General features: G+C 34.6%; 1 protein-coding gene and 1 long non-coding RNA gene across 2 annotated transcripts; both read right to left on the bottom strand.

The window, feature by feature from the left end:
- Positions 1 to 7100: 7100 nt before the first annotated feature.
- Positions 7101 to 8343, bottom strand: LOC119072415 (snRNA-activating protein complex subunit 3). Its single transcript, XM_037177664.1, has one exon. The coding sequence runs from the start codon at positions 8286 to 8288 to the stop codon at positions 7158 to 7160; it is 1131 nt and encodes a 376-aa protein (XP_037033559.1). The 5' UTR covers positions 8289 to 8343; the 3' UTR covers positions 7101 to 7157.
- A 1182-nt stretch (positions 8344 to 9525) lies between these two features.
- On the bottom strand, positions 9526 to 13410 carry LOC119075866. Its single transcript, XR_005087490.1, has 3 exons — positions 13400 to 13410; positions 9809 to 9811; positions 9526 to 9580 (listed from the first exon to the last, which is right to left on the bottom strand). It is a non-coding gene; the product is annotated as an uncharacterized LOC119075866 (long non-coding RNA).
- Positions 13411 to 16306: the final 2896 nt, after the last annotated feature.

Genomic DNA, 16306 nt, shown 5'->3' with positions numbered 1-16306 from the left:
ATATTCAAACATTCGGATAAGTATTAAATCCCGTCGTGTACAATGATTAGATATTGAATTGTTATTCATTTTTTTTTCTCTCTTTTTACCTTCGAAATTCGTTGTGACCTTTTAACAATTGTCTGTTGTTTTGTCCTAACGTCTTCCTTAAAAGTCTAGATATTAGAAATTAACTTGACATTTGTGCTAGAAGCTCGAAATAATTTTTTTTTGTTTCTTTCCTGTTTCCATGAAACATACAATTGTCACATCCGTCGATTTTTCATTTTTTTTGAACTTTTATCACCGATTTAATTGCTAAATTCGATTCATTATTTACCTAAAACTTGAACTGGCTGGACTGGCTGGACTGAAGCTACAATCCGATCGCCCAATATGCCTACTCCGAAGCCTGACTGTAACCTTTTTGTCATAAGCAATCCAACTTTAGAAGACTATTTTTACATCAATGTCCCTGTTCAACCATTTAATCGATTCGACTGTAAAGTTTTTACATAGATCTCCACTGGATACCATCCAGTTTAAGAACGGTCAATCAGATTTCCACATCTGAAACTACTGATTAGCGGATTAATCGTCCATTACGAACAGTGTATTTCACTCGTATCCGAATTACAGTTTCTGAGACTGGTGTCATTTCGGAATACATGAAAGAAGAATACGTAAAGGGGTCTGGGGTTCCGAAACAAGAATTTTATTTCCAAATTTCAATATAATTGGTTCTTGCACGATACTTTTTAGCCACTTTTGGAAAATCTCATCAAATTTTCTCAGCTAGCCAGTTTAGCAAAACAATTTTCCAAGAATAGACCCTAGATCAACCTCTAATTCTAAATTCCTTTTTTGCAATGAAGTCAACGATCTCAGATGGCATATCCTTTTCGTTCCTCAAGCAACCCTAATGTCCCACTCGACCATGAAGCATTTATTATGTAGAATTCCTGGATGTGTTACATTTTATCAGCACCTCACATAAATATTTATTTGAAAGATCAGAACATGTGAGCCTGGTTGATTCGCTTTGATTATAGAAATTGAGATATTTTTTACGTTTTTTAATTTTTTTTTTAGTTATTATTATTATTACTTAAATATCATAAAATATATTTTTTCTTATTCTATTTATAAAGTAGAAGTAATAAAGAAAATAACGAGAATTATTAACCAAAAAAACGAGAGAGTGTGTTTTGCTTTGAAACGTAATTTTTATTTGAAAACAATTAACAATTCCTAGTAATGTTCACCAATCCGAGATAGTGAGAAGTATTTTATAGGCATGTACAAAATGAATGGATAAGTGGAATTAATTAGAGCACAAACGTCTCTACTTAGTTGCGAATTTAATCAACACTCAACAGTCAAACTTTCCTTCAAATAAATCTCTCGACATTGTGTTTCGATTTTGAGGGAATGGGAAAACATTATTGCTTCAATGAATGATAATTGGGGTGGCTGGTGAACCTAGATCTAATGATTGCTAAAACGAGTACATTTGATGTATTCATGTCTTTTTGTCGCATACACAATCAAATATTCCTCGTAGATCCTCGTCATTGACATCAGTAACAATACCATGAATACCAAGAATGCTATTGGCATTTTATTCTGAATTTCCTCTGAAGAGTTTTTTTTCTACTTTTATGACTGTACTACAGAAAATATTCTTGAGACTAAAATGATCGCAATAAGCTTATTACGTTTATGACAAAATGTCTGTTAATTCTAATGAGACAGTCGATGTTCTGTGTCAATTCGTTGAAAGGATACCTAGGCCCTCACAGAACATGTTTTAACACTCACTAGGTCAGTGAACAGTGGATTTTTTCCATATAAAGTCAATGGAGCCACTGGAAGACTTTGATGACACTTTGTGATCGACTCAGGAAGGTCGTAACCTGTTTTGACAGAACCTAGAAAAATACTTAGATCGAAAGAAGTGCTGTGGACTTCATTGAAATTGAGATGGAAATTAGTTTTTTCAGATGTTCTTCCGCTGGTTCATTTACACTAAGAAAGCTGTTTATACGGGTGGAGGAGCAACACGTATGCGCGTGATAATGACAATCATGTATAAGTATTTTTGTTTGAAATGGATTAGCTGATAATCAGCTGAAGCTGATTATTATCCAAATTTCACTAACATACACTGTAACAGAAATATTTGATGTCTATGACAGCTTGACTTATCTGGTCAAATTTCTCTTTAAATATTCTGACATGGCCATTAAAACTCATTTCTTTGGGGGTTTAGCGAGTAAAATAGCTCAATTAATTGTATAGTATATGGACGCAATTCTTCGCGCATAAGATTTGGCGAATTTATTTCCTTAGAGAGATTTTGAAGGAATTCAGTGGAGTAGAATCTTTTTGTGTTTCAAGTTTGATTCTTATCAGATACCATCAGCCACCATATCATTGTTAGAAAAACGAAAGCCCAGTAGTATGTCCCTTTCATGAAATCTTTGCTATTCGATTTTTGTGTGTTTTTTTGATTTGGATAAAGTTTCATTTTGTTGAAAAGAATCCATACACCAACCGGAATTTCGAAAATTCATAGAATATTTGGAAATAGTCGATGTGAACCGTTAAATTTTGTTAGGAAAATGATCAAAGTTGATAAATAAGGAGAAGTTGATATCGGATTTAAACAAACGCAAATATTAGTAAAAAGAATAATAATGATGATGATTTCAAAATGAACAAAGCCTTGAATAGAATCTACTTTAATAAGAAAATGAAAAATGAAGAAAAAATAAAAAAAAACATTGACACTTAATAGATACTCAGCTGCAACAATACAATAAAAAAGAAAGAAAAAGAAATTCCCTTAATTTAAATCAAATTGAAAACAAAAGAATGGAAAATTTAATCAATTTAATTTTTCAGTTCTTTCTACAGAAAAGAAATTTCAAAAAGAATCGACACTTTAAAAAATGAGAAAGAAATTTAAAAACGAATTTCCAGTGAAGAAAACAAAAAAAATTATTTATTTGCCAATATTCTGTATTACAAAATTACCATTTTATTAAATTGTAAATTGAATTCAATTTGTAAAAATTGATCTGAAAAATAATTAAATAAAAATCAGAAAATTATTGAGATGAACTTTTACGTCAAAAACTCCAAATAATAATCTTGTCATGAAGGAACGCTTTTTAGTTATTTTACAGCCTTGCTAATAACTGCAGTGGAAGGTGCGGGAAAAGAGAAATTGCCCTGATTTCTTAATAAAGACAAAGTATTAAAATACTGAAGTAAAAAATACGTCACTTTGTATGCATGAGCATGATATCAGAGAGCACTACTGCCTGTAAATTTTACACTTTTTCCGTAGTTCGTAGTATACGCTTAACGGATTCGAAATTGTCTCATCACATATCATTCGAGATATCAATAATCTTTTTTGAGCAATACAATACCCTCTCTAGCACCTTAGGTGGCGAAAGTCAACAGTGTTTAAAAGTGGTATATTTTGACAGCGTCGAAACAAAGTTTGTTGAGAGAACGCACTCCAAGAGGTGACGTTGGTTGAAATTTGCAGAGCTATGCGTGAGAGACAAGTAATATGCTCTGTTTTGCTTGCTTGATTTTCTTAATTTTAACAGTTTGATTTGTCTCGTCAATACCTTTCATTTGACGTATTGGTCATCAATATTGAGCCGAAACTTTCGGAATATACGCGAAAAACACGGCATTTTGTCAATACCTTCCATCTGACACATCACACATTATTTTTGGGTAAGAACTTCTAGAGATAAGCGCAAAAACTAATGAAAAGACAAAACACCACAAAAGCACCGTTTCTTTGACTCGACTCTAAATTTCTGTCCATGTTTTGGAGCACTTCCCCTAGAGTTTAGACCTCCAAATACGGTTGAAAGTTAAGTAGGCACGTAATTTAGAGGTAAACAACGTAAAACTTTCGATTATTTTAATGGTGGGTCTCAAAACTGTCTGTGTATGTCTGTGTCTATGATTCTTGCGAGACCAGATCCAGGAACTTCTGATCTGATACAGAGCAGATTGAAGATAATTAAAATTGTTTAGACGAATTTACGCGTAACCACATTTCAGTTTTATGTAGAAGCTAGTTAGGCGCACTTACTGGACTATAACATCCACCTTTAGCATCATTCCATCCAGATACACAATTTCAAACCACAATCGTAAACGGAAAAACCTGGTTCCTCAATTATCTAACCTAATTATAACAATGCATCGGGCACAGAAGGACTTTCACATTAATAGCACCACATAAGACCCAAAATTCTCATTAAAAACTCCGTCTTCCGTCAACACTTAACTATAAGAACCCGGTCCTATCAGGTCAGAAAAAAATCCGCTGCTGCCTCTACAGTTGAGTTTTTTCGTGATAATTGTCTGTTTTTGGAAGTGTCTTAACTCACTTTGCGAAATCTTCGACCAGCTTATATGAAATTTGAAACCAATGGGTCTCCGATCTTTGTGAGTTATATCTTGTTCGAAAGCTTTCTACAGACTGAGTAATTTTTAGAAGATTTTTTTTCTTCAAACACTTTTACCTTAGGTGTGGACCTCTGGGAATAATGCACTACACCGAATGGGGTAAAACTATATTTCAGGCCTCCTAATCAATTTGACATAATTTTAATTGCCGATCAAAAAATTTAAGTTTTTCCAGCTTCGTTGTAGGTTGACTTTACTGCTAAAACGTGACTACAGATCACCCTTATCCAGGGACTATTTTAGGGAAAACGTTTTCCCGATTTTCCTAATTTTCCCTAATTTTCCTGATTTTCCCAATTTTCCCAATTTTTCCTTATTTTCCTGAATTTTTCCTATTTTCCTTATTTTTCCCGATTTTCCCGATTTTATGTTAATTCTAAATTACACTTCAAAACTCTCTTCCAGATTTAATGGGTAAATAAAATAAATGGTTTGATAGTGGTGGACGATTTCCTGAAAGTATTTGTTGTCATCTCAAAGTGGATTGAAACCATCGAGTCCTTTTTTTTCTCCAATGAAGAAAATACCTTGTAGTGAATAGCGAACTAGACCTCCATCTCGATATTTCATGTTATCTAAATACTAAAGTAAGTCTCTTAGACTTCTTCAATTAATAATAAATAAAATTCTATCTGAAATCACATAATGAGTACTGATGAAACGATTTTGTTAGTAAAGAAAGACCAAGAACCGCGGTGCTTGATCAGCCGCGAAAATTAAACGTATGTCTGAGGTGCTCTGTCGCAAGGAATACTGGGGAAAAGTCATTCTTTATATGAACTTTTTCTACAGTAGTGCGATCAATGTAGTGCGTAAATGGATGTTCATATATGACGTTTGGAAAAATGAAGATCCCATTCCTGTACATAAAATCGTGTTGCTAACTTGTACCTAAACTGGACTCGGCTTCGCCTCGGATTGACAATTTTTACATCTATTGCTATATTGCGCAAAATTTCCATTTAGGCACATGTCAGCAAAATATCGATTGTTAAAATGAAGCGGAAATATAGAACCGCAACTTTTGGCTTTTTATATTCGGCTGTCCGTTCCGTTGTTTAAACTAATTTTCCGAAAAAAATCGTTGCATTTTTGAGGCATAAAGTAGAACCATTTTTTAGTTTAAATAATGACCAACTAAACACAATTTCATTAAATCGCAATTTTGTCCATAATCACCGTGCAAGGTGAACTCACTCGAAATTCATTTAACTAGATACTCCAGAATCATAAGCTAAACGTTCCAGTCAACCGCTTCCTCTACATGACAAATGATAACTAATCAAAATCCAATAACTCGGTCAGGCTTATTATCTCCATCACTTAGCAACCAGCAACCTTTAGCAATCGGGGATTTAAATACTTCGTTCGGTATCGGATAAAATTGGTCTAGACCGAGAGGAAATCATTGTAAGAAGTTGCAAAAGAGTTGCACACGTTAAGAAGAGTTGCAAAAGAGTTACAATTTTTAGTGATTTAATAATCCGTCTAGATTTAATGTCTAAATCTTTATAGCATTAAACAAAAGAGGTCAATTTTATGTTTTTTACCATTTTATGGTCAGGAGATCTGTAGTATCTGTAATAATTGAGTTTTCAATCTGCAAACCAATCGGAAAACGGACGTATTTATTGTAATTAAACTTGTTCAGATCTCTGTCATTTATTCTCAAGACCCTATTAGCGACTGCCACTTCCGTTTTTATTGAAAGAGCCTTTCAGCTCCGATGTTATATCTTGAATTTACATTTTCGAAAACGACTATATCTGACATGAAAGTTATTCTTAAATATTAATGATTAACTACTACCTCAAGTCTCAGTGACAAATTAACTATGTCAAGAATGTTAATCATTTTAAAGATCACCCCTACTGCCCCGTAGTAAGCCAGCTCCAAATTCCATTTCGTATTCTAAATATGACGAATATTAAAAACATCAGCGCAGAATATAATTCAAACCAAATAATTTTTTTCGCTCTAGCTAGTTAATCCTTCACAATGAGATTGTGAAATTTTGGTAAATGTTTCGAAATTGCAAACTTCTCGTTGTTCCTCAAATAAAATAATCTAGCTTGACTGATGACTTTATAGAACACCCAAATATCTACAATTAGTATAAAAACCCCGACAACTGTGGCGGCTGACAACTGTGAAATGCAGAACAAACGAATATTGAATTCAAAATGCCTAGGTTTACGCAATAAAAAAATTATTTTTTTATTTTCTCTTTAGTTTTCCCTATTTTCCTTATAATTTTCCTCAATTTTCCAGATTTTCCTTAATTTTCCCTATTTTTCCTAATTTTCCCTATTTTCCTTAATTTTCCCGATTTTCTCTAAAATTTTCCCTAAAATAGTCCCTGCCCTTATCGCGGTCGGATCATATCGTATGAGGTGTCAATCGAAAGGTTATACCAAAAGGAATACCAAAAAAGCTGTATTCGGAGACCTGGATTTCAATTGGTCAAAGATTGCACAAAGTAACTCTTAAACAATGTTTGAATTGAATAACGTTTTCCATTGAGATAGAACTTCAAGATTATAATCCAATATGTAAAGAGTAATTGAACCTCTGCGACCTACCGGTTTTAGTAAAAAAATGAAAAAGACTGGTAAGACAGTTCAACAATCAAATGCATTTAATCTATTTTCGAAAATGTTTTACATTTTTGTTCATTCAGTCATGACGTTGCCATAGTATCGATAAGCTTTGAAGCTACCAACTTTCTTGCCATCAACGTAATGATACGATTTGAAGCAGCCCGTACACAAATGTGATGGATCGTTAATATGCGCCGATGAGTCCTTAACAACAACATTCGCTTCATTCACGCCACAAATCATGCAAATGATGCTCTTCGTGCCCGATACAATTTTCAGCATTGGATAACGTTCCCGCACCAGTGAATCAGTGGCACTTATCAATCTGATGTCGGAGATTGTGAACAGGTGTTCACAATTGCCGTAGTGTTGATACAAATACGGATAGCCCAAACGAACGGTCAGTTCTTCGAACTTAGTGTCTTCCATTGAGTTGGTTTTCAGTTCGGCAATGTTTTCATGATTTTTGGCCCAATTTCGAATAACTTCCGAGTAGTCGATAGTTGGTTGCCGTGTGTCGTTGTAAAATGTGTCACCGATGAAAAAGAAACCATGGTCGAACGATGCTTCCGATTCATCCGGTTTGTCGGGATTCTCACTAATATCGTATAGAGGTGCAAATTTGCTATCACAGTGCAATCTATCTCTCAATTCCGCCAGGGTCTGCGAACCCAGCACAAGGAACGATTGACTCAATTTTGGCTTTAAATCACAATTTGCATTCGGTCGGTAGGTGAACGGTTCGTAGAATCGAACGGCCAGAACAACTTCGTCATTTACGTTCAAATTGATTTCGCCTTCATCGTTTTCGTGACTCGTGTTGATGTGTTTGTATTTATTGTAGGAGACGTAACGGTTCCTGTGGCTTTCATTATATTTACCTTGCACTTCAATTAGTGCAGATACCGTCTTCAGATGGAGCGCTTTTTTCGGTACTCTTGTGACTGAATGCCTTCGAGTTGATGATTCGCTTGGGTCGAATGGCATCGGATTCAAATCGTCAATATGGGCCAATTGTTGCAATGATATTGAATCCTCCAATGACGCAAACTCTTCGTCCATACCTTGGTAATTCATCAGTGATTTGATGTGTGAAGTGGTTACTGGAATGTTTAGCGCACATCCAAGATTCGCTTTGTATGAATTGAAATGTGTTTCGATTTGAACTGTGCTTTTGTAGCGCGGGACATAGATTTGTTCCATTTTTGAGAAACTATAATAACAACAACCAAAACAGAAAGACAAATTGACATGACGTTTGAACACATGACATATGGAAATTTCGTATGTTCTCACCGTTCTCACATTTAAAAGCGTAGTAGGTGCGAATGTAGTAGAAAGAATTTAAAAATGTGGTAGGAAAACTATCAACGCCAAATTCTTCTGAATATTTGTGTTGAAATTCTGTAGTAATGAGCTCGTATTTTTATTTGTTTATCGTATTGTATGAGCTCATGGTTACATGGTTACAAGTGAAGTCAATAAATTATAAATTATAGATTACAAAATCACAGACAAAATAAATGAGAGGAAATATATTAGTACAATCGCTAAACCGAACTGTGCACACCAGTTCGGTTTATCAATTGTAGTTCAAATCACAGTCTGTTCGTTTTACAGGTCCAACGAACCGAGCCAGCACTTGTAGCCAATGAGGAAATGGTTCCGGTTTCGCCGTGATAAATGATGGAATTTGTTTATGTACTGTCCGTTTGACAAGAGGATCGCCACGGTTCAGCAGGGGGTTTTGAACATTTGTTTTTTACATGTTGGTACACGTGCTCTTGTCAGATTCAAGATTCTTTTTACGAAGGTTACGCTGATTATACTTTGTGAAAAAGGCCAATACCTTGCAAATATGTCACATCTTGACACAACATGAAAAAACTAAATGTTCGAAACCCCCTGAAACCCCGTGCTTCCACCTACGTAATATACACAAACTAGGTGAGCCAATCTTAATTTATATTTGAGAATTGGGCAGTCGTGCAGTATGTGCACCATAGTTTGTCGTCCGCTTCCGCATTGGCAATTCCATTTGAAAAGCATGTCATTGCAACGTCCGTGCCCAGTTCGCAATCTGTTTAGGTTGCACCATATTTTGCGAGGCAGGTGGAATTCTTTAGATTTGGATGTGTGTGTGCCGAAGTTGAACAGTTCGGTGCCGATACCGCTTCTTTCCCAAGATTCTTTCCACACTTCCTTCGGATTGAATTCAGCTGCATTCAGTGAAAAAGCTGTTGAGATAGCTGGTTTTGCGTTCGATTCTGGGTAGAGCAATGTCTTCGCTCCGCTCTTCCATTTCTATTATTTTCCGGTATAACGACAGCAATTTGTCTGTCGTCTAACAGCTGGAGGTGCGATGTTGCTTAGGGCCGGTAACCAATCTAGTGGCGTTGATTTTACTGTCCCGGTGACCAGTCTCATAGCTTTGTTCCATCGTACTGTCAAACGATGTTTGACAAGCCGGAAACGAACGAGAGCATCCACAGAGCCTCAACACTTTTGCTAACATTTGGTAAAAAATAATTTTTTGGTCTCTATGGATGACATTTTGACAGATGAAATAACCTTGGAACTATAATCTGTTCGAATCACCATAAACCATCCATCTAGCGGTCTGGAACCTACAACTAGTGTGCACATCCTTAGAGACTGTCCTCTTTGCAATAACCTCAGTATTTGCACCTACGAGTATAATGAGCTTCAAGATAAGTATATACCATCTTTGTACGGGAAACACTTTGACAACTTTTTATTCAAAGCTGGGAAATTTTCTTGATAGAAACAATAAGGTCAGGGAGGCTCTGAAAAATCCGGTTAAGACACTTTTGAGTTGATCAAGACAGCAGAGGCAACAAAGTTTCTTCTCCGTCGATTTAGAAGATCTCACTTCATTTACTGTAAATACTAAACAACCAAAAGTCGAAAAACGTGAATTTTCAGTGTAGGGTAAGGTACGGCTACTCGAAAATTTTCCAAATTTGATTTTACGCAATCGTAAGATGAATGAGTTGAAACACAGCAGAGTAAAGAAAACCAGGCAGGAGCGCTTGATTTGACTAGGGACCTGAATTATCTAGTAGCCTTAATGTTTTTGCGAATAAAATTAATTCAAGTAATGTTCATTTGAGTTCATTTTCATACAGTGTATAAGGTCCCTTATTTGACATTTCAAAAATCAACCACTCCTGCCTGGTTTGTTTTACTCTGCAGTGGTTGAAACCTCAGATTTCGTTACTAGAACTTTTAATATTCAGGCCGAGTCATCTACACCTGTTTGGATGTGAACATAAAAAATTTAGACTCATTTTTACTTAAGTGTGGGCTGGCCCGAGCCTAGAAGAAAAAATTTTTTAATCTAATTTGAAACAAGCAAACTTGAACTCAATTGGACCGTTTATTGCTACGGTCTAATTGAAATTGGATGAGTATTGAAAAATACGTGAGTATTGTGGACCCAATCTAAAAATGTAATGTCTATATTAGTAACACAATTAATCATTAATTCAAACTAGTGGGATCATTCATAAATCCTTTCATTCTCTTTTCGACGCTCAAAAAAGAAACATCTCTTCGGGATTTGTGCGGGATTTGTGGATGATCCCTGGAACTTACTCCAACAATCAACGGCCTGTCGATTGAAAACATTCCTAAGGACGAGATTTTTGGTTTTTCCAAAAGTGCCTGCACCGACAGCTGCTGCACCTATTTTCTAACATTTAATTTCTTGTTAAAATTATTTAACACAAAATAACACATGTTTCACTCACACATTGCGTGAAACGTTTGTCGGCATAGATGTACAGGCTCTGCTGATGTATGTATTTTGATAGGTTGTCCGCTTCATCAGTCACCGTACCTGATATTGTTGCAATAAGATACATTTCGGAAAGAAACACTAGAGAGTAGATTGTACTATTTAAAGTTTCGTAGATTGTCGATTCCCGTTTGGCATGTTCCCCCCATATAAGTGAATCCTTGGATTGTAGAAGAGCGTAAAACAAGTAAAATAGCTGAAACGCACCAACAAAAATTTTCCATTAAAGTTATCAATGTAATGTAATCATCAACTTTTTTACTTAATCTGTAGTAATCCCTGACGAAATATTTCGTTTCATAAGCCTTACCATACGAATATGACTGGAGTATTAGCATATCATCAATGGGATTAATAATGGAAATAGTACTGGTGTGAAATTTACCAATCCAAAGCTCCGAAGCGTACGCGAGCAATTTCCATCATGCTTCCCATTGGCAAGTAAGGAATTTTATTCAAAAATTTGAGGAGACGTCAAACATGTGATAATATGACGTTACCAATCATATTATCACATGTTTGATAAATTGGATCGAAATCGCATCACAACGATGGAACGTGGAAAATATAATTCCATAGCAGTGCTGCACGGAAAGAACTGGCGTTATAGATTTTTATGGAGAAAATCAATTACGATTTAATGAAAAATCGATCTATAACGATGTATTTAATTTCGTAATTTAGTAATGGATATGTTATTGATTTTCGGGGAAAATCAATAACGCGTAATAGTTTCGTTATAGATTTCTATAACGCGTTATAGATTTTTTATAGATATCTATAACGATCGTAATGAAAAAACGATCTATAACGCGTAATGATTACATTTATAGATTTCATAATGTTACGTCATAATCGATTACGTAATATTAAAATGTAATTGATTTTATTTATAATTTATTAAAACGTAATCATTTTTATTACATGCGTAATCGATTACGTAATACATTACAATGTAATAGTTGTGAATAATATAATTTTATTATAATTGATATTTTAAAAATATTTCATTATTTCGTTATAGATTTTTTGTTAATTATAGTAGATTTGAATTGTGCTGCAATGTAAGTGATTAGGAATGAGAGAAATTTAATATTAATATTGTTACATTTTATTATATAATTACAATTTAATACTTAACGTAATTGGTCACCCTTCTAAGTACTGACTTTGATGCTTAACTTCACAATCGGACCGCCAACGACTCTACGCATGTTGCTATTAAGGATATATATTTATTGTTCTTATTTCGAACCGTTTTTACAATCAATTCGTAATTGAATTCGTTATAGATTTCGTAATAATGGTAAAAATATATGTTTTTATTGGCAAAATTACTCGTTTCAATTGCGCTATCGACGTAGTTTAGTTTTATTTATTATTTGGAAGGTATCTTGACTAAAAAAAAGAAATTTTGATAATAAAAAAAATGTCGGTGAGCAGGTTTCGTCGGGAATCCATTACATCGTAATGAAAATAATAATTACGTTGTTATGTGGAAAATCGATCGTTTCAATGACGGTATCGACGTTGCTTAGTTTTATATGTTATTTGGAAGGAATTTTGATTTAAAAAAAAATGTCGGTGAGCAGGTTTCGTCGGGAATCCATTACATCGTAATGAAAATAATAATTACGTTGTTATGGGGTTTCTGGAAAATTGATCTTTATGTGGAAAATCGATCGTTTCAATGACAGTATCGACGTTGCTATCAACAGATATAATCGAAAAACGTATCTTTTTGCACATAAATGTAGGCTATAAATTTGCGAAGGGGTGATTCCTCTTAACGGAGTGCGAAATTTGAGAGCGCTCCAACACTAACGATTACCTAAAGATTACCCTTTCCACCCAACAAAAAATATCGTATGCAATATGAATAATGGCTTTAATTGTAATATTTTAAACAAAAGAACAAGTATTGTAGTATTTTAGTCTGAAATTGATCGTCTTTGAAAGTAGCAAATAAAGTAGATTCAAACAAATCGTAATTAGTAATAATTACGAAATCTACAGTGAACGACATCTCAAATGTCTCACTGTAAAATTTTTCTGAGAATTTTATTGTGTCATTGCAAATTCACAATGACATTCTCTGAAAAAAATGACAGTGAGACATTTGAGATGTCGTTCACTGTATAACGAATAATATATTTTATTACTCAAACAAATCGTAATTCGTAATCATTACATAATTAGTCAAGTATTACTAGTTATAGATTTCGTAATTTTCGTAATTTTCGTAATTATTACGTAATTTTGCCTATTAAAAATCTATTACGACCATTACGATGATTACGATTCGATTACGATTCGATTATTAGTAATTTAATAGATTAAATTACGATTAAATCGTTATAGATTTTTAATTTTCGACTATTACGCAATCTATAACGCCAGTTTTTTCCGTGTGTGAGAGCTTTTCATACAAAGTTGTTTTTGAAATAATAGTTCGACTAATTTGACGTTTATAGCCCGAAACGAAGACAAGGACTACCTCAAACCACGAAATTTCTTTTATCCGTATCAAACTTTACGTGTTACGGCATGTTTCATTTTCATTTACATTGCCTAATCACGTAAAGCATTGTACTTACGAGGTTCCAAGTTGTTATTTGACAACCCCACTTATCAAATACACAACTTGGAAGCACGACAGAGTAAAGTTAATCAGGCACGAGCGCTGATTTGACTAGGGACCTGAATAATCTAGTAGCCCTATATTTTTTGCGAACAAAATTTTTCAATTTATGTCCCTTATTTGACATTTCGAAAATGAACCGCTCCTGCCTGGTTTATTTCACTCTGCCGTGCTCGGAAGTAATATACTATAACCACTAAATTAAACGTAGAGCTAAGGTCAGCAGAACATAATAAATGTCAAATTTAGTGAAGTAACAGATTTTGCAAACTACATCCATAATCATACTGATCCATAATCATTCTAAATAATTGACTCCTGGACAAGGTAACAGAGCAAATTTCTATTATAACTGGGAGCTCGTGGAAATCAATCAATTAATACCACATCTCTGTTCCTAGCGTGAACATAAGAAAAATATTCGGAGGCTTAGGGAATCAAAATAGGTCTTGCATTTCTTTCGTAAAGACATTAGTCATGATTTCTTGGTGTGAATGAAAACACATGTGCAAGGATTTTTGACGTTGGAAAAATGAGTATTCGTGCTAGGAACAGTGCTATGCTAATACTCCTTTTTTTGCATCCAACACCGACTGTACAATTTTCAAATTGAAATTTTATGTTCAGATAAGTTGTTTAATTTTATGTATTTTATTACTTACTGCACATGTTATCATTATGAACGCTCCAAGCAGTTCGCCTGTGATTTGAATAACTGTTAGTCTATTGATCTTTGCAATGAATAAGTTAATGCGAGTGTATACAGACGATAATTTATCAAGCTCATCGCATGCTCGGCAATAACTTTGAATTCGAACTTTATGCTTTGCGTTAAATTGAACTTTTTTTAACATTAATTTCAATTTTCTATTAAGGAAATAATAGAAATTGTATGCGTAAAGCAAGCTTCCGTAGAAGGAAACGCCACTCACGAGAACTGTAGAAAAGTGTGCGTATACCAATAAGAAACCAAAAATGATTTCGCTTGATTCGGGATCCTTTAAATGGACATAGATGTAGAACGAAGTAAATAATAACACAAATTGCATGAACATGCACCATTTCTTCGTGTTGTACAATTTATGGAAACGTCGACTGTACATATTCGTTGTCAGTCGATATTCATCGTTGATCAATTGATTTATGCAAACAGCTTCATTGATCAGTACAACGACATCTTTCGATTGTATAATTTGGACCACGTACATGAACAATGCCTTTACAATAATGGTGCACAATTCGGTTATATTCACAAAATGCAACACTTCACTTCCCTTGAATCTGGATGCGGTAACGCTCAGTGAAAAAATAAGAAGAATTAGTTCTATAGAATATCCGGCAGCCCAGGCACAGCCGTACACGACTGATTTGAAAGAATAAAAAACTTTTTTCCTTTCCTTGTCGTATGAAAAGTGAGCTAATGCATGAATTTTGGCAAAGTAATAGAAAAACTTCCACCCCATTTTCAGTTTTCAAATGATTCGTAATAGCTTACTGCAGAAATTCACTGTTATAACTAAAACTTCCACTCTGTCCACTACATATTACCTTTCTCAGTTTTCACCGTCCTTGAGTAATAATTAAGTAATTAGGTGACGAACAGCAATAACAGTCGGTATATTGTCCGTCTAAAGAATTGAAGTTAAGTGTACACCCGGCGTGGAATGAAAATGAAAAGACATTAGTCAAAAACGTATGCGTTTTTAAAGTTCGCCACGTCCTGCTGAGAAATGGTACTTTGATCTGCATATTCGTGCAAAACGTCGTAAGACGGTCACAATAATCTGCGTCAGAATAGTGGTCAAATGTCTTGCAAATAGTGAGATATTCAATGTTTGATGGATAATTGCAATCGAATTTTTTTCTCATGACCCCATTATTACCATAAACTAGTCTCAATTCTATTGAGACAATGTTATTCTTCCCCACCCCATGTCCACACCTGGTTGTGTAACAATGAAAATATCGCGCTGAATATTTTGAACGTCTGTCATCGACAACGACAAGAAAAATAATCCATTTCGGGCTATTTTTGTCTTTTTATAGTAAATGAAGTACCAGATTTGGATTTAATTTATCGAGAAAAAAGAAATTCGAACAACAGAGATAACGGATTCGATAGTAATATTGGTGATGTGCTTGACACCCCTCATAAATTATCAAAACTGAATGATGCAGTTTCGCATTCACCGACCAGAAGCACGTAATAGTACGTTAATGTCTTGCTGGGACATTTTTTGTTGCGGCCTGTCGAAACAAAATATTTCCCAGCAAGACAGTACCGTATTTTCTTTGCTTGTCTCAACGCACTTCAAGCAAAAGTGCTTCGAGTGACAGCTGCCAAATAGACTACTGTTTTGTACGAAAAATGTTTAGAAATCTTTTGACAGTGCCAAAATTTGTTCGGTACACTGTCCAGTCTCAGTACTCTGTGTAGACACATAAAACACAATGTTTTCCACAAAAAAGGCTTCCAAAGTTTCAGCGGATAATCCCGAGTTATGTAACGTATTTTGTGCTACCGAGAATTGAAATACGACTCTTTTCAGCACTCATTTTAGTGTTGTAAAGTGACTTATTTCCGCACCCGTTTGATGTGAAGCAGTGTTGATATGGAATTTGTATGAGTTGTTACAGCATTCGTTTGAGAAAATGCAAAGCAATGTGATCGATCAAATTTGAAGAGTGATTGTTTACAATGAAAATTATGAATCTTTGTGCTCTTGTCTATTTCAATTCTCGGTTGGCACAAAGCATGAT

This window comes from Bradysia coprophila, chromosome II (genome assembly GCF_014529535.1).
Source record: "Bradysia coprophila strain Holo2 chromosome II, BU_Bcop_v1, whole genome shotgun sequence".
NCBI lineage: Eukaryota > Metazoa > Arthropoda > Insecta > Diptera > Sciaridae > Bradysia > Bradysia coprophila.
Note: the sequence above shows the minus strand (reverse complement) of the source record. Positions and strands in the feature narration are given on the sequence as shown.